This window comes from Crinia signifera, chromosome 3 (genome assembly GCF_055691185.1).
Source record: "Crinia signifera chromosome 3, ASM5569118v1, whole genome shotgun sequence".
In the NCBI taxonomy this organism is placed as follows: domain Eukaryota; kingdom Metazoa; phylum Chordata; class Amphibia; order Anura; family Myobatrachidae; genus Crinia; species Crinia signifera.
The window spans coordinates 51,656,269-51,679,681 of record NC_139219.1 but is presented as its reverse complement, the minus strand read 5'-3'; the positions used below and the strand labels follow the sequence as shown (position 1 = coordinate 51,679,681).

The 23,413-nt window shown below is 42.5% G+C and overlaps 1 protein-coding gene across 7 annotated transcripts in view; it reads left to right on the top strand.

Annotated features, from left to right (window-relative positions):
- EHBP1 (EH domain binding protein 1) overlaps nucleotides 1–23,413 on the top strand; it is a 337,428-nt gene that overhangs the window by 235,675 nt on the left and 78,340 nt on the right. For 2 of the 7 annotated variants that reach the window (XM_083175796.1, XM_083175794.1), the window contains 2 exons: nucleotides 12,396–12,543; nucleotides 16,836–16,940. In XM_083175796.1, the coding sequence (XP_083031922.1) occupies nucleotides 12,396–12,543; nucleotides 16,836–16,940 (253 nt within the window). The remainder of the gene's footprint in view (nucleotides 1–12,395; nucleotides 12,544–16,835; nucleotides 16,941–23,413) is intronic. The other 5 variants (XM_083175799.1, XM_083175797.1, XM_083175800.1 and 2 more) reach the window with 3 other exon arrangements.

Here is a 23,413-nt window from a genome sequence, read left to right as displayed (position 1 = left end):
CAGTTGTACATGTTTACCAATCATGTCACCCTCTCAGATGAGTTCACGCAGAGTTGGTCACAAAATGGGCATAATATATTAAAAGGTATACAGTACTTTTGCTTGCACATCTATACGCAAAACTGTGCACTTCTGGAGATGCAGAATATCCGCCTTGTTTACACCAACTCCTTTTTGTGTGTATAGTGTGCCTGCCTTGTATCTGCTGTTACGCTTCTTCATCAGGACAGAACAAAAAAATACAGTGTATAACCGCTGTGTACACCTCATTGATACCGGGTGTATTATAAGGCTGGTCAGAAACCTTTATTACCGCGAGTGCCACCATCTACAAGTAATTATTGAGCCCCTGATCTGGAGCGTGCGGAAGGCACCGCCTTATCTGCGTTGAGGAGTGCTACTCCAGGAAGTTTGTATATCTCTTGTATATTTAGCCACATCTGTCAATCATCCCCTGTGTGTATAACGCTGGGCGGAGTTGTGTATAACGCTGGGTGGAGTTACAGCCTAGATCAGTGTGTATATAATGCTAGACGGAGTCATAGAGTGACAGATCAGGGCTAACAGCCTATCAAGCCCCGCCATTAGGGAGTGCTATGGGTACACACAGTGATTGACAGTTTACTCCGCCCCCCTCCCAGCGTTATATACACACATACAGTTTCCTGACAGGCCAAGAGGTACCTCTCTGAACTAGCACCTGTTACTCGGCAGCAGCCTGCAAGCAGGGGCATAGGAAGGCAGGGAAGGATGGTTCCAGCAGAGCCCATGCTGCAGGCACCGCGCTGTGGTCAGCTTCAGGTTGCTCTGAGGCAACCTTACATATGCCTGAGCCTTCGCCATCATTCGATGGTCAGCGACCATCGAATGATGGGGGCGGATCCCACCAGGCTGCGAATGGATGTTACTCTGTAACATCCATTCGGATGCCCTGCGTGCGAATTTGCCTTGCGAATGGGTGGCGGCCAGCCACTATTCGCAAGGCTGGGTTTGGTGGACTCGCACCAACCAGAATAACTCCCCCCCAAGTATCTGATTGGTTGCCCATAGCAACATCTCATGTGAAATAGAACTGCCATCTTTAAGTAAATTGGAATCTTTTTCGGACTTGTTTCTGTTTAAACACGTTTTCACGCTTGAATTACACTCTAATATAATATTACAGCGCACAATGGTGAAATTGTACGAATCATTTCTTAAGAACTTTCTAGAGTGATTTGTTGCAGATATAAGGTTTGCACAAAACCTGGCATTGCTACAATGTTTAATTGAACAACCAGTCAGGTCTGGCAAACTGTGTCCACCCAAAAAACGAGAACGCTTCTAATTTAGATGCTACCGTAGAGCTGGTGTATAAACACTTCAGCAATCTACTGCGAGCAGGAAGTAAACTCAGACGAGATCATGTACAATGTGGAGCACGAGTTTCCTCTGACTACGTCACCTGCCGGTCCTGCTAAGCTTCCACTCGCTGGTTTGCTACATATCGTCATCACAGATCTTTGGCTGAGAACATACATATAACCCCAGGAGGAATCATTGATTTAATCTGAGCAGATGGGATGTATTTGACCAAGATTTTACGTTTCCTTTTATTTTATAAGAAAGGCTGATTTTTTTTTTTTCCTTTTCTTTTGTGTGGCATAAGTTTAGGGGATCCCTGGTGAAATGAGCAGGTGTGACCTTCGGCAAGCCTGTCTGCTTACATTATCCACCAACACAGGCAAGGAGAAAGTTCCTTTTTATTTTTTAAGAAGCCGCATGAAAGGGCCTGCTAAACAGTCTCAATGTTCCTCCCCAAATCCTATTTTCTCTTAACAGCGGCCCAATCCCGCTAGGGAATACTTCTCCTGTCCTGTCTTTGAAAAGGGGCTTGTAGTTTTTATTTTTATTTATTTTATTTTCCCTCCTGTGCTCAGAAGCAAGTGAATGGGTGCGATTTGGTAATCCTTGCCCCTGGACAGGCTCTGAAATCTCTTTCTCTCTGAATCGCTAATAACAGAGCCTTGCTTCCTGTCTAGTGATGAAAAGGGAGGGGGGTGGCTGAAGTCATTTTATTTTGTTCCCATATAATATGTAATCGGAACATACCATAGACAATTTTGAGCCTGAGCTATAATCAGCCTTAGGAAGAATTATATGTTTCGCTCCTTGGATACTTTCGCTGTCCGTCAGCACCAATGAATTATTATTGTTACAGGGCAACAATGGCACAAAATAAAGTGAGTAATACCTCCCTTTGTAATTGTACAATATGCGATTGTTGAGGACGGTGAGGTGTTAGTAAAGTCCTCTATACTTTTAATGCACATCTACTTTAGTACTGGACCAGACTAGTGGCCATTGTCCAATATTATTTCAGTTAATATTTACGCGTACCTAGAACCACATAGAGTGCCTTGTACCTCTTGTTAGATATTATTCCTTCCAAGGCAATTGCTATGCTGAATATTAATGCTTTGAGTGCCAAAATCGCCATTCGAGATGTTTAAAATTTCAGCCAAAAATGCCAGCGTCGCTCACATTTGTTATATAATTCAAATAAAAAAATTCCTATATAAGGTAAACATTACAGGTCATTATGATGAATAAAAATGATTATTTGGCCATTTTCACACCTATTTTGACAAATTCATTTGACACTCAAAGGGTTTAACTTAATTGTTTGTGGGTCAGGTTGTCCATTTTTAAACTCTTATCTATCAAAATCTGCTACAGTAGCTTTTAGCTCCGTCACCGCCAACGACTGCCTAGCATAAATGGGGTGGCTTGTTTGTGTGTCCCTAACTGGAAAGTTTGCGTTTAGGCCACATTCTCTGCATTAACTGGCAAATTAAGCATTTCAATACAATTCTCTAAATCAGTGGTCCCCGATCTTTCTTGAATCCCGTCGCCCTGGTGGTGGTGTTTTGTCATGGCACCCCTAAGGCCAAAAATTTCCTATTGAGAAACTCAGGGGTAGAACAATTAAATTAAGTCAATTTTGTTTTCATGTCAGGCTTAGGTCAGATATAATGGACATCTATTTGTCCACATATTTTAGGATTGGAAGCTACAAATAGTGGTTTTTGCCTATTTAATCGTTTGTTAATCATTTTAATTGGCCCTGAACTATCAACCCAAGGCTCTTCTGGGTTCCACATCACCCAGATTCACTAAGCTCTAAAAGTGATAAAATGGAGAGTGATAAGCAGCCAGCCAATCAGCTCCTACCTGACATGTCACAGACTGCGTTTGAAAAATGTTAGACAGGAGCTGATTGGTTGGTTGTTTATCACTCTCCATTTGATCACTTTTGAAGCTTAATGCATCTGGCCCGCTGTCTGGAACCCACTGCATTAATCTCATTAGCATACCATTATTCCAGTCTTAATATTGAGATATTTGGGGTAACGCAATACTTGCTGACAGTCTGGTGACTCAGGGCATGATTCAGTTGATTGCAAAATCTTTTTCAAATGGACAAACTATGTGCACTGTAGGAGAGGCAAATGTAACGTGTGCAGAGAGAGTTAAGCACCATACACACTAGAGGAGATAGTAAAAGATGTACCTCAGTAGTCTCTTACTATCTTGTCTAGTGTGTACACGCAATATCATTATCAATGCGCTCTCCTGCGCATCGCTAACGACCCCACTCCCTCATCATGCATGTAAAGACCAGGGAGATCCTCGTTACGACAGCATGGCCCTAATTCTCTTCCCTGCTGGTATTGACACCCTGCCAGGTCCCCGCCGCCGGAAATATCGGTGTCCATGTGGGGGGATCGCCTAACGTGCATGTGGGCATTAGATTTGTGTGAGTTATTTTGTTTCTGTGCAGGGTAAATACTGTGTGCTTTATTTTTACACTGCATTTAAAGATTTCAGTTTAAACACACCCCACCCAAATCTATCTCTCTCTGCACATGTTACATCTGCCCCACATACAGTGCAACATGGGGTTATTTTTGTTTTGCGATCAAGGCCCTCAGTCCTTGCACATATGGATACATGGGTGTACACTAGGGGAGTACATTGTAGTGAAATTTCCATACAGTCGCTTATTGGTGATAGCTGCGACTGCGCTCAAATTAGCCTCTTTGTGTCTGCATGTTAGTGTAATGTAGTGTGTGTATATACATACATACATATATATATGGGCAGTACGGATGGTGTAATGGTTAGCATTACTGCCTCACAGCACTGAGGTCATGGGTTCAATACCCACCATGGCCCTAACTGTGCGGAGTTTGTATATTCTCCCCGTACTTGCGTGGGTTTCCTCCGGGTACTCCGGTTTCCTCCCACAATCCAAAAATATACTGCTAGGCTAATTTGGCTCCCAACAAAATTAACCCTAGAATGTCTGTGTGTGTGTGTGTACATGTGGTAGGGAATATAGATTGTAAGCTCCACTGTGGCAGGGACTGATGTGAATGGTCAAATATTCTCTGTAAAGCGCTGCGGAATCTGTGTGCGCTATATAAGAAACTGTTAATAAATAAATAAATAAAAAAAATATATATATATATATATATATATATATATTCCTTTTGAATATTCTTATCATTATTAATGTTACCAGTGCTAATAAAATGCTAATCTTTGGATGTTGAATAAGAACAATAATAATGCAATCTGTTGTATTATTATTCCTCCCATCATCATCATCATTATTATTATAGTTTTGTTGTTACTATATGGTTTGTTTATTTAGTGTGTACTTTACATTCTATTATTTATCACTGAGCTACAGTAGGTACTAGACAAAGTTCCACTTAAGATTTAACTTTCAAAAACCATCCAGAGGATGTCACTCAGAGAAATTAGCGGAAGTACAAAAGCGCCCCCAGCTGTCGTCCATTTTTGTAGTTTCCGTACGATGTAAAGGCTGTTGAAGGAACAATTAGATAAAGTTGGGGATTGAAAATTCATCATATTCTGTCCTTGTGAAATGAAAATCTTTCTGCACTTTTTTTTCCCCCCTGAAAAGCACAATTCTCAGGAGGGGGCTAGTTTTTTGTTAAATCCTTTGGGAAGCCACTGCTGATCACTTTTAATTACTAGGACTAAGGAGGATAAAATTAAAAGGAGCACCATTGAAGCAGGGGAACGAAAGCTTGCTGAGCCCTCGGTGAACTGTGAAATATAAAAATTGCATTCCAATACAGTTTTATGGGGTGGAAACAAGGAAACTGCATTAGTCAGTCTTGAAGACTTTGTCCTTAAATGGAGACAATTTTTTTTTTTTCATAGCTGTGCACCCATCTGTCAGATTTGGGGATGCTAACATAAATGTGTAAAAATATTTCTCTGAATGCTAATAGCAGACAGCGAAGGTGGACTTCAATATGTTACCATCACGCAATAAGTATTGTATAGAATACATTGGAATGTATGCGGAATACAGGCTGGCCTGTGACGCGTTACACCCAGACTCTTCATCAAAGTTGTACAGAGAATTTGTGCTGGGAAATTGGACCTAGCACACAGGGCCGCCAATAGGGGGGTGCTGTGGGTACAGCTGCCCTGGCCTCTGGAAGGGGGCCCGGGCAGCTCATTTTGCCCACCGCTACACACACACCCCCGACTGCTAATCAGAGCGGCTATGATTGGCTCACCAGCCGGCGCTGCATTTTAATTTCCCGCTGGCATCCTGAGTTGAAGAAGCCTGCGCTCCGGGACCTCCGGACTGCAGCTCATTGAGGGCGGGGTGTATTAAAATACATCGCCCCCCCCCCCCCCTGCGATGCTGCCGCATATTTACTAACATATGCGTCTGGCATCGCGGTGCGGTGACGGAGGCCCCCCCGCAATACCTGTACACTGGTGTGCGGGGGGTCTCCGTCACCTCCCTGCCGCCACGCTCTCCCCTCACGCCGGGGACATCTATGCATGCTGTCCCTGGCGCTTCCTCCTCCCCCCTGCAGCCAGAACGATGTCCGGCTGCTTCACTAGGGGAAGGCAGGGCTTACCTTCCGGGGTCCAGGAGGACCCTTCAGGAAGGTAAGCCAGAGGGGGGTCGGCGAGGTGGCGGGTTTGCGTCGGCGGGCGGCGAAAAGAAGCCCATAGGCTTCTATAGGGTATCGCCACCCAAAGGTGGCAATACTCTTCAGTGCGGTATCATTTTTGATACATTGGAAAATGCGGTAAAACCGAGGTTTTACCGCATTTTCCATTTGATACATCTCGCCCTGAAAGAGGAGATTGGGGAGCAGGATCCCGGGTTACAGTAAGTCAAGTGAGGAGGGTGGCAAATGAGTCCCGGCCTCAAAATTCCTGATAGCATCCCTGCTAGCACAAAGGAGAAGGTTGGAGCACCAAAACTGCTTTCCAGGGAAGATCAGCTTTTGTGACCTACACTCTGGGGGAAATTTACAAAGATAGGAGTTCTATTTCACATGGGCTGTTGCTATGGGCAACCAATCAGAATCTACTTATTTATTTAGTACATTCCAGAAAATAATAGTATTTGATTGGTTGCCCAGAGCAACATCCCTTCTGAAATAGAATTCCCATCTTAGTAAATTCCCCCCTCTGGAATATGGAATATGGAATATGGAATATTTTAGATACAGTATCAATAAGGTCATAAGCAAAACTATTTGTGTTGTATCCATTTAGTGCTACTTTCATTTTTTCGTTATAGTTTATCTGATTTGCCCTGAGGAAGTTAACGTCACATTCACTTTGAAAACGAGTAGGACTAGTTGCTGCCAGGTTGTGCAGTTTGCAAAGCTGCCAAAATCAGCTGGAATTGTTGCACCGAGGCTGCTGATCTCATAGTGCAACTGGCCCAAGAGCTTTATTACATCAGCAGTTCCTGGGAATATACTTTCTGTGAATTGGGACCGGTACATGAAGGTGGGGACATCTGGCCCCACCCTACTGTACAAGGGCTACCTTGTTACACTTTTGAAATGTGTAAAGGTGCCCATACACGTACCAATTACCTGGTACTTTTTGTGCTAAAATAGCATTGCATCGCATGCACAATGCATGCACAAAGATGCTATTTTAGCACAAAAAGTACCGGGTAATTGGTACGTGTATGGGCACCTTAAGACAGAGAATTAACTTTTTTTGTTTGTAATTAATAATTTAGTATTATTTTGTTTGCATTATTTATTGACAAACAAAATGTGAATTTCTAATTATTTGTAATGCACAACCAGAAATTGACCCTTTAAGTTATTTTTTACATGTGGTCGCTCCAATTAGGTGCGAGTTGGCTTGTGGGAGCAGTTGTCACGGAAAATTAACACCGCGAATTGCAGTTGCAAACTCACATGGCTTTTTTTTCAGAGGTTTTATTTTTATGGCACACCCCTCTGAGGGTGTGATAAGGTAGGGAAATCTTTATTTTAGGGTGAAAATTTTTATATTTGCTTGAGAACCCTTTGAACATCCCACCCACCCCCTTCTCTAATGACTAATAAGGCATTTGGAAGTTTTCAATTGGCTTCACTGGGCCCATAATACAGTATGTCATTATTGGGGGTTAAAATGGCCTTTTAAGTACCCCAAAAGTAAATATTTCTTTCTAAGAAAATTAATTTCTTCTTCCGAATTTTTTTAAACGTAGTTTTGTCTTAAAGACCTAGAGCGGGAAATGTGCTAAAAAAAAGTGACATTACTTTTTCATTTAAAGTTGCCAAAGATTAGCCCTCAACCCCTATTTTTTCTACCTTCTTTTATTATTATTTGTTTGGGTTGGTTGTTTTTTTTTTGGGGGGGGGGGGGGGTATCTAATTACCCCTGGTAAAAAAAAGCAAGTGCAAAAAATGTCTGCCTGTATTTCGTTATTTTGCTCAATGTTTTTCTCGGGTAGCCACATAAGACCGGTTCCAATGCAAAGACACACAGGTTCAGTGAGACCTTTGTGTTTGCTCCCTGACACAAAAAAACGTCTGCTTTCAGGGATTTTGCTTCGCCTGCCATGATAAGCCTCAGTCCTCACCAGAACCTCAGGGCCACTTGAGTTAGCCCTGAGTTAGCCTATTGCTCGTGATCAGTGATTATAGGTAATAGGTAATAGGAAGTCCAACAGTTCTGCTAATGAAGTAACTTTTGCAGCATCGTAAAAAAGGTCTCCCACTTCTATATGCACTTCTCCTATGTCTCATTTTGTAGTAGATTCACATACCTTCAGTGTGAGTACCAGTAATATGCTTTTCTTGTATTCCTTGGGTATGTGCATTTGTACCAAATCTGCAAGTTTCGTATAACAAATTTGCATTGTAGACTCAAAGTTGCATCAAGCTCACTGATCTAGAGCCCAGATAACATTCTGCTTTGTTTGTACTATTGTCTTTTTGATGCTTATCTGTAGCTGTGTATGAAGGGAAAGCATCTACATGGATTATGTCTATAGTGTGGAAGGTGTTTCTTCTTTTCTTTTTTCTTTTTTTTTGATGGTGACAGGTTTGGGGCCAGGACTGATATAGTTGGGAAGTATATAAATGACCTACATAGGAGTTGGTGGCCATAAGTGTCGGCTTCTGACCGTCAATGCCCAATACTGATACATTGCTATCGAATTGTGAAATGCAAAGTTCATAAAAACACACTGCATTGCAGTGTTCAGGTGTCTGTGAACTTCAGTACATCAGTCACTGACAGCTTGGTTCCAATGACAGTGTTAGGCTTCATTAAAATGTGACAGGATATTTATTGCATAGATAGTGTTCATTTTAGCACCCTGCAACTTGTAAAATCCTTGCAGTTACTCCTTCCTACCTGGGGTGTCACTGTCTGCTGTGGTGTTTCTACATTGTATCTCTGCATTGAGCTACAAAGCAGACTGTGCTAGAAGTACCACAGCAATCAGCGACACCCCAGGTAGGAAGGAGGAACTGCAAGGATTTTACAAGGTGCTAGAATTATCTATCTATCTGTGTGTGTGTGTGTGTGTGTGTGTGTGTGTGTATATATATATATATATATATATATATATATATACACTATATATTAGTTATATTGTATATGTAATATAATTGTGTATATATAATATTTATGTATTTTGTTTGCATGCTTGATCAGTTCTTATGTATGTGGGCAATTTTTAATTGGTAGATGATTTGGTAGATTTGAGGAGTCCGTGCTTGAACACATAACATGCAGGTAACATGTGCTGTATTAGAACATACATATTCTACAAGATAAATGCTAATAAAATCTCTGCATTCAAAGAGCATTTGTATTTTAAAACTGTGTTTTAGAATAAAGTTTGGGGGGGGGGGGGATTACCTCACAGATATAATTTTAAAGTGCGCGTATGTAAACTGTGATAGAAGAAAGAAAAAAAAAGCTTTGCATGTTTTCGGCCTTATGTATCTTCTCAACAAACAACGTTTTTCCCTTTCATTCTCTGTCTGCGGGGAAATTGAGGTGTGTGAAAGCAAATATAAGAGCTCACAGAGGCCTGTGCAAAATTGAGTCTGTTAGCGGAGAAGTAAATGGAGGCAATCTGATAGGGATCCTGGATCCTGTCAATCAGGCTCAAGATATTGTGCTGTGTCCATACACTTTGTTTACTGTAGGGTTTTATGAGTTGTAACCTTCCCATGCTGGCTGTTAATGAGGCTAAATCTTGCTGCTTGAGGATTGAATTACTGCACACCTCTGGGCTAATGGTTATAAACAGAGAGTCCCATTAGGGTTGCATTTTGATTCAATCATTTGCATTTTCTCTATTGTGCCCAGAACAATGGCCGGAAAATAGCTACAAACAAACAATTTGCATGGAAATGTCAGAAATGTTCCTAATTAGTATCTTGTGCTTGTTTATTAGTGGTTTTTAGCTTAAATGGCAGCCACTTATGGGCGTTGATTGTATTTAGGCTTCTCTGCTGGTTTTAGATAGATATCTGTTCTCATTTAGTTTCCCTGGTATTTTAGGGATCTTGCACATGTAATCGTGAGTGTGCCTAATATGACCACACCGACCATTAAGTGCTAGAATATTTTCGCCAAACCCACCCTGGCCACCCCGAGTGAAAAGATGGGCTGTGTACTTGTCTAAGCCCCATACACACTAGACGATATATCATTAACAGTACGAACGATACAAATATAGTTGACCTCATCTAGTGTGTGCGCTCAGTATCGTTAATGAACCCTCCTTTGTCATATGTGTTTCATGCGCCATGGTGACCATATCCATACTGTCAATGATGCATGCAAGCACTAGGGTTGGGTGATTTTACTGAACGATATTGTGTATGTAAATCAGTGTGTATGTGCTACATCGTTCACCAAAATCTCTGACTATGGGGGTATTCAATTGGCTAGGCCAAAAAAATTGCACTTTTTTACATTTTTTATGGTGAATTTCTATTCACCCTATTCAATTAAAGTTTACATTTTTTTGCCTAGGAAAATTCGGCATTGATGAAAAAAACACATAGATCTGAGATTTCATGTGTTTTTGCTTATTGTCTGTGAAAATTGAAGGAGCGTTTGCCTGTTTTTAGTCATTTTTCATCCATGCCTTTTTGCCCCCCAAAAAGGCATTGGCAAAAAATGTAAAACTAAAATGGGCGATATCTCCTGTAATTGAATAACAATATTGTTCACAAAGCTCATTGGCTAGTGTGTATCGTGCTTAACCTTTTGAGTGCCATCATCTCTGTGAGAGATGTGCAAAATATCAGCCAAAAAGGCCAGCGTCGCTCACATCCTCTATATATGTCTAGTGTCCATTTGTGTGTTTCCGAAACACTGCCATCTGTTGGCAGCGAGTGAGAAACTACATCTGTTTCTCACACATGCACAAATACAGAGACAATCACAAGGTAGCAGACTAGCTTTCGAAGCATTAGCTGCTTCAAGCGGGCTTACTAGTTTGTTATATCATCTCAAATAATAAAGTGTTCTGTGAAAATATATAATTTTTCCTATATAAGGTAAACATTACAGGTCATTATGATGAATAAAAATGTTTGCTTGGCAATTTTCACACCTACTTTATTTAAAAAAAAATAATGTTTTTTTATATTTGAAGATAACCAAAAAATATACGCACTCTACATCACTAAACTCGTCCTTGAATGACACCTTCCAGTACCTGGGTAAACCTAAAATGTAAATGGATGATTCAGTTCTAATGGATGTGTGAAGGTGATGTTGGCCTGCACGGAATTACAGTAGATTAATGTCTTTATTATTTGCCATCATTCTGAGACTACTGACCGGTAGCCTTTCTGTAATGGGGGGCAGGGTGTGCAGTACCATATTCCTAGAGAAATGAGACATGCAAAATATAGGAAATTCTGTGGAAATCTGGTTGATAGGTCTACCGTGTATCGATATTCAACTTTACCATCCAAGTCGGCATAGAGGGAGAATATAGTAGATTGACGAGCCCCAACCACGTGTTACACTAATTGTGGGTCCGTGTCCACAGTTGTCAACATCGACACCAAAAAAGTGAAAAACTCATGTCACGCTTTTCATGCGACTACTTTTTTCTTGTCGACCTTTTGGGGTAGAACTATTGACACTATGGGGGAAATTTACTAAGATGTGTATTCTACTTCACGTGATGTTGCTATAGGCAACCAATCAGAATCTACGTATTTATTCAGCACCCTCTAGAAGATAGTAGACAGGATCTGATTGGTTGCCCATAGCAACATCACATGTGAAGTAGAATACACATCTTAGTAAATTTCCCCCTATCTATTTTCTAATCCACACTCGTGAAAATTCTGCCACCACTTTCCTGGAGATGGGTGGAGGTGGTGGCCCGCTTGGACACAAAAGGGTTGTGCATAATTGAATCTGCATATGCAAGTGTGTATTGTAAGAAGTCGCACCACAAAGAGAGGGATAAACTTGAGGACTGCTTCAGGAAACCCTTTTGAGTGGCTTTCAATAAAGTTGATCTTGAATTTTGTATTCTTGGTAATAGAATTGCCGCCATGTTATGTGAATAATTAATAGTTCACCTCAATCCTTTCACTGCTGAAGCTAACAGTGTAAATTCCCTACCACTGAAGCACAAACAAACACTAGGTACCATTTTTTTGAGGCAACCAATTAAACTAGCCGTATGTTTTTGAATGTGGGAGGAAACTGGAGCACCAGAAGTAACCTACACAAACACGAGAACTTACAAACCCAACACTAATAGAATACTCACTGGAATCTAATCTATGACCCCATCTCTGTAAGTCATCAATGCTAACCATTGAGCTGCCATGCTGTCCATTATTTTTTAACCCATGAAAGCCTTCTGACAGCTGGGATGATTAAAATACTGTTTTATGTAATGTATTTTTACTGTATTTACCCCTTTGTGACTCATGGACTGTAACATGGAGCTGCTCGCTATCATGGCCATCAGATTGAGAATAAAAATTGCATTTCTGTCAATTACTAAGCTGGCAAAACTGTTCAATATTTCCCAGCAGCAAGATGAAGAGCGACGGCGTCAGCTGAGAGAGCGAGCACGTCAACTCATAGCAGAAGCTCGATCTGGAGTGAAGATGTCAGAACTTCCCAGCTACAGTGAGGTGTCTGCAGAAAAGTTGAAAGAAAGGGCAAAGACCTCTGTAGGTGAGTTAAAGGACTGTGCTCGGTCTTCAAGTACACTCCTTTGCATGATTAACGGAGTGCGTACATGTACAAAGTATATGTTTTTTTATTTTATTTTTATCTTATTGAACACATCAAAGGAAATACAAGTAGAAATATACAGTAACCATAATTGTGAGCACACAGTCCAGTCAGACCGAGAACAGTTTGATCCAGCTGATAATAAAAATGTTATCGAGTTTTTTTCCGTTGATCACGTGTGAGACCAAACATGGTAACTTGCATGCAATCTTGCTGGAGGGGGTAAGAGCTTGCAGCGAGAACACGTGTGCGTAGTTGTGAAGGTAGTTGGCTGCCCTGTGTGATATTCAAGGAATGTGGAAGGGCTGATTGACTTTATTAATGCGTCCAGTCTTTATAGGAATGTGGCATTACACCCAGCATGAGACCATGATGGTGAAGTCATCGTTTTACTGTTTTCCACAGAAATAATGTGAGAGCAAAGTATTTAAAGTTGTTTAAAGAATAAGAAAACCTTTTGGACTTTTTACATCTAACATATTAAAACCTTATTCTTATTAGTAAGACTCTTGGATAGCTCCATTAGGGGCAGATTCATTAAGATCGGTGAAGTGATAAAGGGTCTGGTTTTTATCACCGGCCAATCAGCTCCTAACTGTGAAGTTACAGGCTTGGTTTGAAAAATCACAGGTAGGAGCTGATTGGCCAGTGATAAAAAACAGACACTTTATCACTTCACCGAGTTTACTAAATCTACCCCTTAGTTTGTTAGATGCGCCCTGTTATAGAGTTTGCAGTGGCTAGTTGCAGATATAAATCTCCAGTTTATGCAGCCATGTATAGATACCCCCCTACCTATTTTTTTTCCTCCTTCCTGCCACAAATTATGCCGCAAGTCATTTTTGCACTTTAATTCTCTTCTCAGTGATTCTGTTAAATTAGCACAGGGCATTTGATTGGTTAATATACTGTAGCAGGATAGTATATGATTTGGGTAGCGATGTAAATAAAACGTAGATTAACCTTCTGTTTTTGGCCATGTGACCCTCCTCAATCTGGTCTTGTGATCTCATAATCTGATCTGATGCTTGTCTATAAAGATAAAATGTGGCTCATTCAAGACCCAAGGGCCACTTGTGAGGTACCTACTAAATATATTGCTGCTCACCTGTTGTGTAGTTGTAGCTTTGTACAGGGCGGTATACAATATAGCTTCCTCTGCAAAAGGTATAGGATTTAAAAAATAAAAGTACGGAAACATATACATGTACAATGAACAATTAAGAGTGAGTCATAAAAAAGTATAAATGAAATGCATACTTTCACACATGGCTTAGAAGACTATTAGAAGGTATTTGTAGCTGTGCTTTGGAATAACCACTTCTATAAGATATGGGGCTGCTGTAAATTTATGAAAGGTTGATTTTGATTACTTTTATATCAATTAAAAATCTATTTTAATCAATGTTGGGCTTCCCGGGCTAGAACAATTAAAAATTAATATCTGTTAGTAAATATGTGTTTTAAGCCCTGAAATCAAAGCATTGATCTGAAATTGTCCAAAATCAACCTTTACACTAAACTAATATTTATTTCCTGTGATCCTTACATAATATCTTGCATACATATTTTTTTTTATTTCTTGGTATCACTGCATTTATTCTGTTTGAGGGTTCTATATTTGGGTTGGGTATTATATCCCGCCACTCAGCTTACCCACGGCCAGAATCCCAATGGATTTTGGGAAGTATTTTAACACTTGTCCTAATCCTAACCCACCCTCCCCACAGCTTAACCCTACCGTCCCATCCCACAGACTAAAAACCTTCAAGTTAGTGCCTAACTAACCCCCTGTACTCACTGCCGGGATTCCGCTGCTGATATTCTGACCATAGCCATGCTGAGTGCCGGGATATTGACTGTATCCCCTGTATTTAGTGATGTATTTTTGCTTGTTGGGCCTATACACTATATACTGTGTTGTATTTCCCTACTTCCCTACAGTGTTTGGCGTTAATTTTTTTTTGTGGGGGGGGGGGGCACTATGTAAATAATCTAGGGTAATATTGGGGATGCGTTCACTAGGTCGACTCAATTAAGGTTGATACACATTGGGTCAACTACTGAAGGTCGACAGGGCTTACTTTGACACCTGAAATAGGTCAACAACAAAGGTTGACAGGGTTGAAAGGTCAAAACAAGCATTAGGTCCACAATGGGAAGGTCGACAGTCAAAAGGTTTTGTATGCGCTGTTCATGTTTTTTGGCGCTAACATGTGCCGACAGGCGGTATTTATATCCTACTACCCACTAGGGTGTGGAGGGAGAATATGATAGCGCACTTAGACGGTGTTCATGTTGACTGTGTCAAAGTTCGGGACAACAAAAAACCATGAAAAACTCATGTTGACCTAAAGCTTGTCAACCTTCCAACCCTTTCGTCTTTAGCCATGTCGACCTATTTCAGGTGCCGACCTAAGTCCTGTCAACCCAATGTATGTCGACCTTAATTGAGCCAAAAGTAACTATAATTGTCATATATCACATTAATCATCACGGTCTCCTTGTGTGTGCTAGTCATATTCCATTGCAACAAAGATGCATTTTTGCCAAAAATAAGGAAAAAGATGGCCGAGGCTTGGCGAGTCTCTTGAGACCTGGCGTGCCTGCATATGTGGATATCTCGGTAGGTCTCACGTTAGTGGTTGGGCATTACTAGGTGTCACATAACTGCAGTGGTCATCACTGCTTGTCAGGTTTTGCTAGGAATTATTCCTGCCTTATTACATCTCGCTGGGCACCTACAATCTTCTATAATCTCTGGCTGCCATGAACTATTGTGAGCTATAGAAATGTACTGAGAATGACTATCAATAGATAAACTCCACACTTACGCACATATACTCCTTTGCATGATACAACCCCTATGATTTCCTTGGGTCCCAGGTTATTGTGACACTTCCAAAATGTCATCACTGCTTTGCTTTCAAATCTTGTTGCTGGAAACTTGTATCCAATGTTAGTATGTCAGGGGTATTCAACATGTGGAACTACAAATCCCAGCATTTTTGTAACACCCTAATGTCTGAAACGTGTAGTTCCACAGCCACTGGAGGAGGGCAGCAGGTATGCGGCCCGTGGGTCGACAATGTCTAGGGCAACAGTCACTAGGTCTACCACTACTGGTTGACAATGACTAGGTCGGCACCTAAGAATGGTCAACATTAGTGATGGCCATCGACACTAATACCATCGGTGGTTGCCATTGATGGCGATAGTGCAAAGACCATTGTGATGTATGACCATCGATGGTTTTAACTATTAATTACCATCCCTTTTATTGGACAGACTGGCCCATGGGCCAATCAGCACCTGGGGCCAGGGCTTTACGAGTGTAGGGGGCGGAGCTATGCTCAGTGCCCCGGCCTTTCCGGCTAAGAAAATAAAAAACAATTTGGTTATGCTTTGAGATCGATGGATGGAAACCACCTGGTTCTCCCCAATCAATGGTGACATACCCTAAACCATCTGGTTCTCCCTCATCCCTAGGTGACATAACCTAAACCATCTGGTTCTCCCCCATCAATGGTGACATACCCTAAACCATCTGGTTCACCCTCATCCCTAGGTGACATACCCTAAACCATCTGGTTCTCCCCCATCAATGGTGACATACCCTAAACCATCTGGTTCTCCCCCATCCCTAGGTGACATACCCTAAAACAAAATTGACAAAAAGTTGACACAAGCTTAAAGTCAACATTAACATGATCTACATGAAAACGATTAACCATTTTTACGTGTCGACCTAGTTGCTGGCAACCATTAGTGGTCAACCTAGTTACTGTCGACCTAGACATAGTCTACCATCTATATATATCGTAACCCGTTGAATACCCCTGCTACAAGTGAATTCAGCCTATAAATTCTTAAGGGACTGATGTATCAAGCTTCAAAAAGTGATAAAGTGGAGAGTGATAAACCACCAGCCAATCAGCTTCTAACTGTAATTTTCCAAACACTGCCTATGACATGGCAGTTACGATCTGATTGGCTGGTGGTTTATCACTCTCCATTTTATCACTTTTTGAAGCTTGATTCACCTGGCCCTTACAATGCAGTGTCCCAGTGATGCCACTCGCTCCTTGTGTATGTACTGTATAGGCGGCCTTCTTATGTGCCACAATGTGTCTAACAGGCACATTTATATGTTGTCGCCGATTCACAAAATGCCCAGCGCGTCTGACTGTATTATCTTGTGTGGACTAATCTAATGCTGCCTATTTCTACAGATGGCGATGGTTATAACAAAGCACTTACTAACGAGGACAGTCCTGATTCCTCACTTGTGTGTGGTGGAGGTGGTGAGGCTACTAACCTAGACACTGATTTCTCTGGTAATTCATATTGTTGCTTTGCATGTCTAACAGTCTTTGGGTGTTGTCTGGTCTCTGCTTTCTTTCTTGTCTTGTTTTAGGATGGGGTAAATGATCTATGGTGGGATTATTTATATTATGAGCTTGTGTATGTGACACCTGCAAAATAGCTGAAAATTCATTGAAAACCAATGTACAATTTAGGAACACCATTAGACGCGCTTCACCGTATTTCTATGCACTTTTCCACATGTTGCACTTTTAGCTATACAATCTATTGTACTTATTAACGCCTGCCCTAAATTGAACCCTTTGAGTGCCAAGGGAATTTGTCAATATACCGTATTTTTCGCTCTATAAGACGCACCTGACCATAAGACGCACCTAGTTTTAGAGGAGGAAAACACAGGAAAAAAAATATTCTGAATAAATAGTGTAATGCCCGTTCCCCTGTCCAGCCCATTGCTGCTGCCTACAAACACAGAGTACAGGGGAGGAAGGATCATACTGTACATCAGTGATCCTGCCACACTGTCAATAAGCGGTGCCTCATTGCTGCTAATAGTTATGCTGTGTATACTTGTGCAGAACTACTGCCAGCCCGTCCTGCACTTAGCAGCAGCAAATTCATTCACAGAAATGTGCACCATAGCTATTGCCACCAGCAGTAGCAGGAGCAGCAATGGATGACCTGACTTCAGGTCCTATGCAGTCCCCAGGTGGCCACAGCCTGGAGGCAGCAGCTTATGGACCCCCATAGGAGACAGGCAGCTCTCACATTACTCACCAACTACTACATTACCCACCATCTCTCTAGATGGGAAGCCCCTGCAGGAGTGTGGGGGAGCAGAGGAGGAGAGCCCTGTAGATGTAGCAGCAGCCGGTCTGCAGCATGCCCACACACAACATGTCCCGGGTGCACCGTCTCCTGTGCTTGCTGTCATCCCCCCGTTCCTGGAGCAGCAACAGTGAGGGAGCGGGATCCTGTGCCCAGGGCCGGGTTGCAGCGATACCTTCCCGGCTGGCGGCTGCTGTCACCCAGCCACTTCCGACGGCACTAGTAATGCACTGCGGGTCCAGCGGTGCAGCGCAGTATGTGTTAAACAGTGCCGCGGTCGGTGGGTGGAGGGGCAGTTGCCCAAGGGCCCCATTAAGACAGCCCTGCAGCTTACAGCAGTCCGGGCAGCAGGGATCATGTAGTGTGCTGTGGGGTCCGTTCAGCGAAGGGGATATAATCAGCGGGGTCCTTGCTGCAGATGGAAACTAGTAGCCCTACTAGTTCCCAACTGCCGCAAGGACCCCGCCGACGATATCCCCTTCGCTGAACGGACCCCACAGCACACTACATGATCCCTGCTGCCCGGACCGCTCTGAGCTGCTTCCAAGTACCAGGGTAGGTTGGGGGTGGGCTCTGCTGCAGCTCCAGGAGTTTTTAGCACGTTTTTTTTCCAGTATTCGCTCCATAAGACGCACACACTTTTCCCCCCACTTTTTTGGAGAGAAAAAGTGCGTCTTATGGTGCGAAAAATACGGTAGGTGTGAAAATTGGCAAGACAACTTTTTTTTTTTATTAACCATTTGAGTGCCGGCGTTGCTGCGAGAGATATCCGTTAAAAAATGCCAGCGACGCTCACCAGCTAGAGTGGTATGCGGTGGTTCATTTTTAAGGCAAAGGTTCGTTTTGGGGGACAACTCAATTAAGAACTCTGTGACTCAGGGGTAGATGTAGGAAGCAGTGATAAGGGAGGAGAAGTGAGCCAGAGGAGTAGTGGCCCATGGCAACCAATCAACACTGAAGTAACATCTAAAATTTGCATAATATAAAATTATACAGAGCAGCTTCTCCCTTATCACTGCTTCATACATCTACCCGTCTATGACCAGCAACCTGCTTCCTTTTGCTTATCTTGTTGAAATGGACAGGTAGGATAACGATGGGGTGTGACTAGACATTTGTGGGTCCCATGTGCAGCCCAGTGCACATCCCCTGCACCAATAGTAGTTCTGATGGCTTTTCATTGAATAGTGTATATCCTTTTAATACAAATACAATATTCGAGGCATGGCAATATCGGGATATTTTTTTTTTTTATAATAAATTTTTATTAGATCTCCAAAGAAGGTACATTATAAAAGTACAGACAGTATAATAAAGTATCAAATTGTACACATCCATCAAAACATGTGATACTACCATCAACTATCTCTAGTCAAAAGTATACAAATAGTAGTAGTAATCGGGATATTTTTGTATAGTGTAAGGTTTTGATTGTCTTTTTGTTCTGGGTTATGCATGTGGATCGTTGTCCTTCATGTTTGGAATCCGTGCACATTACGTCAAAGCATCAAGGTGTTGCTTTATTCCAGGACAGTTACAATTAAGGAGCATCTATTCCACAAGGATCTGAATACCAACTGCTTTAGTATAGAAAGCCCAGGAAACGGATGCGAATATTACCCTGTCGGACTTTGTGTGACATGTTCAATAGGATTAGAATTTTTTTTTTTTAATGGTAAATTCCCTTTAAATTGTGAGTTTGCGTTAGCATCCTTTAGTTTGTTACAGTTGCATGGCTGCTGTTTGTCTGTTGTTTTGTTGATGTGTCTTATCACAGGACTTCAGAAGCGGAGACTTTCTGCCTTTGGAGCATAACCTCGTCGGCATGGCAGAGTGTTGGCAAATCCTCCCTTGTAAACACCCCAACTTTGCATTTCCTGCTGAAAACAGCAAAGGTTTCTTTCAGGGAATATATTGTGGTTTTCGGTTTGTGTTTCCATTTGTACGTCTGCATGATCAGGTCATTGATCAGTGTATAAGGTTTATAACTACAGACTTGGATTAAACTGTAGCTTTGCCCTTTAAAGAGAAAGTATTATGTAATGTCTATTTTTCTGTGGTGTGTACTAATAGCAGACACATTTTGTGGCCTTTGTAGTTACATAAAACGTTTGGGTGAGATTTTATAGGATGAGAGAGGCTATGGCTTTTTGGAATTATTTGGATAAAGGATATTTGGATAAGGGAGACTCTACTTGTACTGTGACCTCTCCCCTCAGAAAAGTCACAGCCGATAGCCCTTGAGCAGCATCACGTGATTGTATAGCATGCGATCCTTTTGCACGTGATATATTGCATGTGACCCCATTCCCTGCTGTCGGGAGGCTGGCGAGGTCGGACGTGCAGCAGGTCTGACCTCCAACTCCGATCCGATGTGCAGATTGGATCGATGTCAGACACTTTAGTCACTTTTCACCTGATATTTCAACCTGATCCGTCCGAATTGGGTAAAAAGTGGCCAGGTCGGACTAGTGTATGGCCAGCTGAACAATTAGAAAACAGACAAGTGTTATCTACAGCACATTATACTTCCCGTCTTTTGTAGCAATACACTGCATTAGAATTGCAACCCCCAACCAATCAGCTTCTAACTTCCCTGTTACATGCTGTGGGGTAGATGTATGAAGCAGTGATAACGGAGAAGTGATAAATTGCCTGGTACATTATCACCAGCCAATCAGCTTCTTATACTGTCCCTTTTTAAACCCAGCCTGTAACTTAACAGTCAGGAGCTGATTGGACGGGGATAAAGTACCAGGCACTTTGTCACTTCTCCTCCCTTATCATTGCTTCATACATCTACCCCTGTGTTTGAAAAATGTCAGGAGCTGGACGATTTGTACGGGTCGTTAACAACCCTTCTCAGCATTTTTGCGCAAGCTCAGCTTTACATATCGTCAAATGACTGCCCAGCAGAGGGACCTGGTGACATCGGTGAATGATATAATTAACAATATCATTTGGTGTGTGTGTGCTCTACATTGTTCACCCGCCAGCTCCGCAAATCGCCCAGTGTGTACACACCTTAAGTTTTGGAAAAATATCTTGAGCTGAAAATTATTTACTGTTTTCTTTTTATTTGAAGTCACATGAATTTGTTTTTAATCTTTTTTTATTATTATTTTTGGTACTCTTTACCTAGAACGGCGCCCGCGATTGAAATCGCGGGCGTCGGGGGTAAAAATCGCGGTGATCGCGGGCATCGCGGGTAAATCGGGATGACCGCGATGGCCGCGATGACCGCGATCACCGCGATTTTCCCATAGGGAACAATGTTAAAACGGCAGATTGACCGCGATTTTACTATTAAATGCCTCAATGGACCCGATTTGGGGCCAAATTAACCCTTAAATGGCCCCCCAAATTTTTAACGCCACCCCACGATCCACGCCAACCCGAAGCGTGGCGAGCGCAGCGAGCCCGCGAGGGGCGGCGGTACCCGTCCTCCGACCTTTTCATGCCCTACTATCCACTAGGGCGTGGTGTGAGAATATAATAGTGTGGCGAGCGCAGCGAGCCACCGAGCCCGAAGCGTGGCGAGCGCAGCGAGCCCCGCGAGGGGACGCGGATACCTTCACAGGTAGACGCGTCCCCTCGCGGGCTTCACAGGTGTCCGCGTCGCCACGGACACCTGTGAAGCCCGCGAGGGGACGCGCATAACTGTGAAGGTATCCGCGTCCCCTCGCGGGGCTCGCTGCGCTCGCCACGCTTCGGGCTCGGTGGCTCGCTGCGCTCGCCACACTATTATATTCTCACACCACGCCCTAGTGGATAGTAGGGCATGAAAAGGTCGGAGGACGCGTACCGCCGCCCCTCGCGGGCTCGCTGCGCTCGCCACGCTTCGGGTTGGCGTGGATCGTGGGGTGGCGTTAAAAATTGGGGGGGGGGCATTTAAGGGTTAATGGGCTCTGTGGCCCATTTAACATTGATTCCTATGGCCAAATCGGGTGGATTGAGCCATTTAACAGTAAAATCGGGTCCATCGCGCCTTTTAACATTGATTCCTATGGGAAATCGGGAGCATCGCGTCGCGGGCATCGCGGGTACATTTATGTGCGGCCGCGACGCGACCGACACGATTTCCATGTTTAACATGGGTTTCAATGGGAAATCGCGGGCATCGCGTCGGTCGCGTCGCAGACGCACATAAATGTACCCGCGATGCCCGCGACGGGCGCCGTTCTAGGTAAAGAGTACCTTATTTTTTGTCTAACTGTAGGAGAAGGTTGATATGTTGATTTTTTATTCAGCCCAGCTCATGCGATCATAATGAAATAGTGACCACTAGGTGGTCACAAGTCCGTCAGTATTTTAGCTTGGTGGCTCCGTGGAAGAGTCCAGTTCCCTTGAAAACTAAGCCACAACAATCTTGTAATTTGTGTTGAAATATTTTTTTTAAATAATTTTTAAAGGTATCCTGGCACTTTGGGTTCAGTGTATGTGCTTACTTTCCCCAGTGGGCAAACATCACAATTGAAATGTACCGATTTACAATGGACTAGGCTTCACAACGCATATGAAATTACAATTTTTCATTAATTCTTTGCGGATTAAGAGGAAAAAGTATGACCCCGTACCTGACGGCCTCCTGCGGCTGGCCCATTTATGTTTCTAAGGTGGTCATTTGGATTGACAGGTTTGAGCACAGAAATAATTGTCATCTTTAATGACCAGAATAGAAAGCAGTTTGTTGTAGTTCTTATGAAAATTGGATCTCTGTTGATGGATGAAATACACAATCCTTTTGAAGTGTTTTTCAGGAAACAGAGTTAAACTAGAATGAGCTTTATCCTTGACTGGATTAGTGACCTTGTCACTATTTGAACCATCTACCTCTTGACCAAGTGCATGGCTCCTAGGTTGCAGCTGTTACAGGCATCCACGATAGTGGCTAAATAGAACCGTTGTACACCTAATACTGCACTCTTTATATTTAGTAAATTCTCTTAATATGTCCTTATATACAGCACAACAATGAAAGACTTAATATTTATGCCATTTAAGTGATTTATATGATTAGCAGCAGCGGCTCCTGCCTTTAGATTTAAGGGGGGCTGCAATTTCCTGGGTACTGCTCATTGCAAACAGTTATTATTTGCAGGTTATTAGTTTGATTTGCGCTGTACTAGTGTTTGTATGGATTTACTGTAAATAAATGATGTACTCATATGCACACAAACACAGGTACAGAACAAAATACACACTTTTAATAACTTTACAATTAATTCAAGTACCCAAAATTATACTATTAATGAAGATCTACACAGAAATATTATTAAAATAAAATAAACTTCCATGCACCTCTCTGGTGACTCACTGAAGTCTGGGCATGCTCACTGCAGAGAATTGCTTCTGGGCTGCACAGACCGCAGTCCATAGAAGCACTGTAGCTCTGGCGATTTGCACAGAATGGCTTCCTTACTGTCATCACTCCATGTACTGGCAGCCCAAGAGAGGGAGGAGTTTCCAGCTCTGTGTATTATGAGCAGGAGCAGCTCAATAGGAATCTACCACATGCTGAACTCCCCCCTATTTATACACAATATATTAAAGCAAGCATGTCCAAATTATGGCCCTTCAGCTGTTGTGAAACTACAAGTACCATCATGCCTTGCCACAGTTTTACTTATAGATAATGCTATTCTCTTTCCTGCCT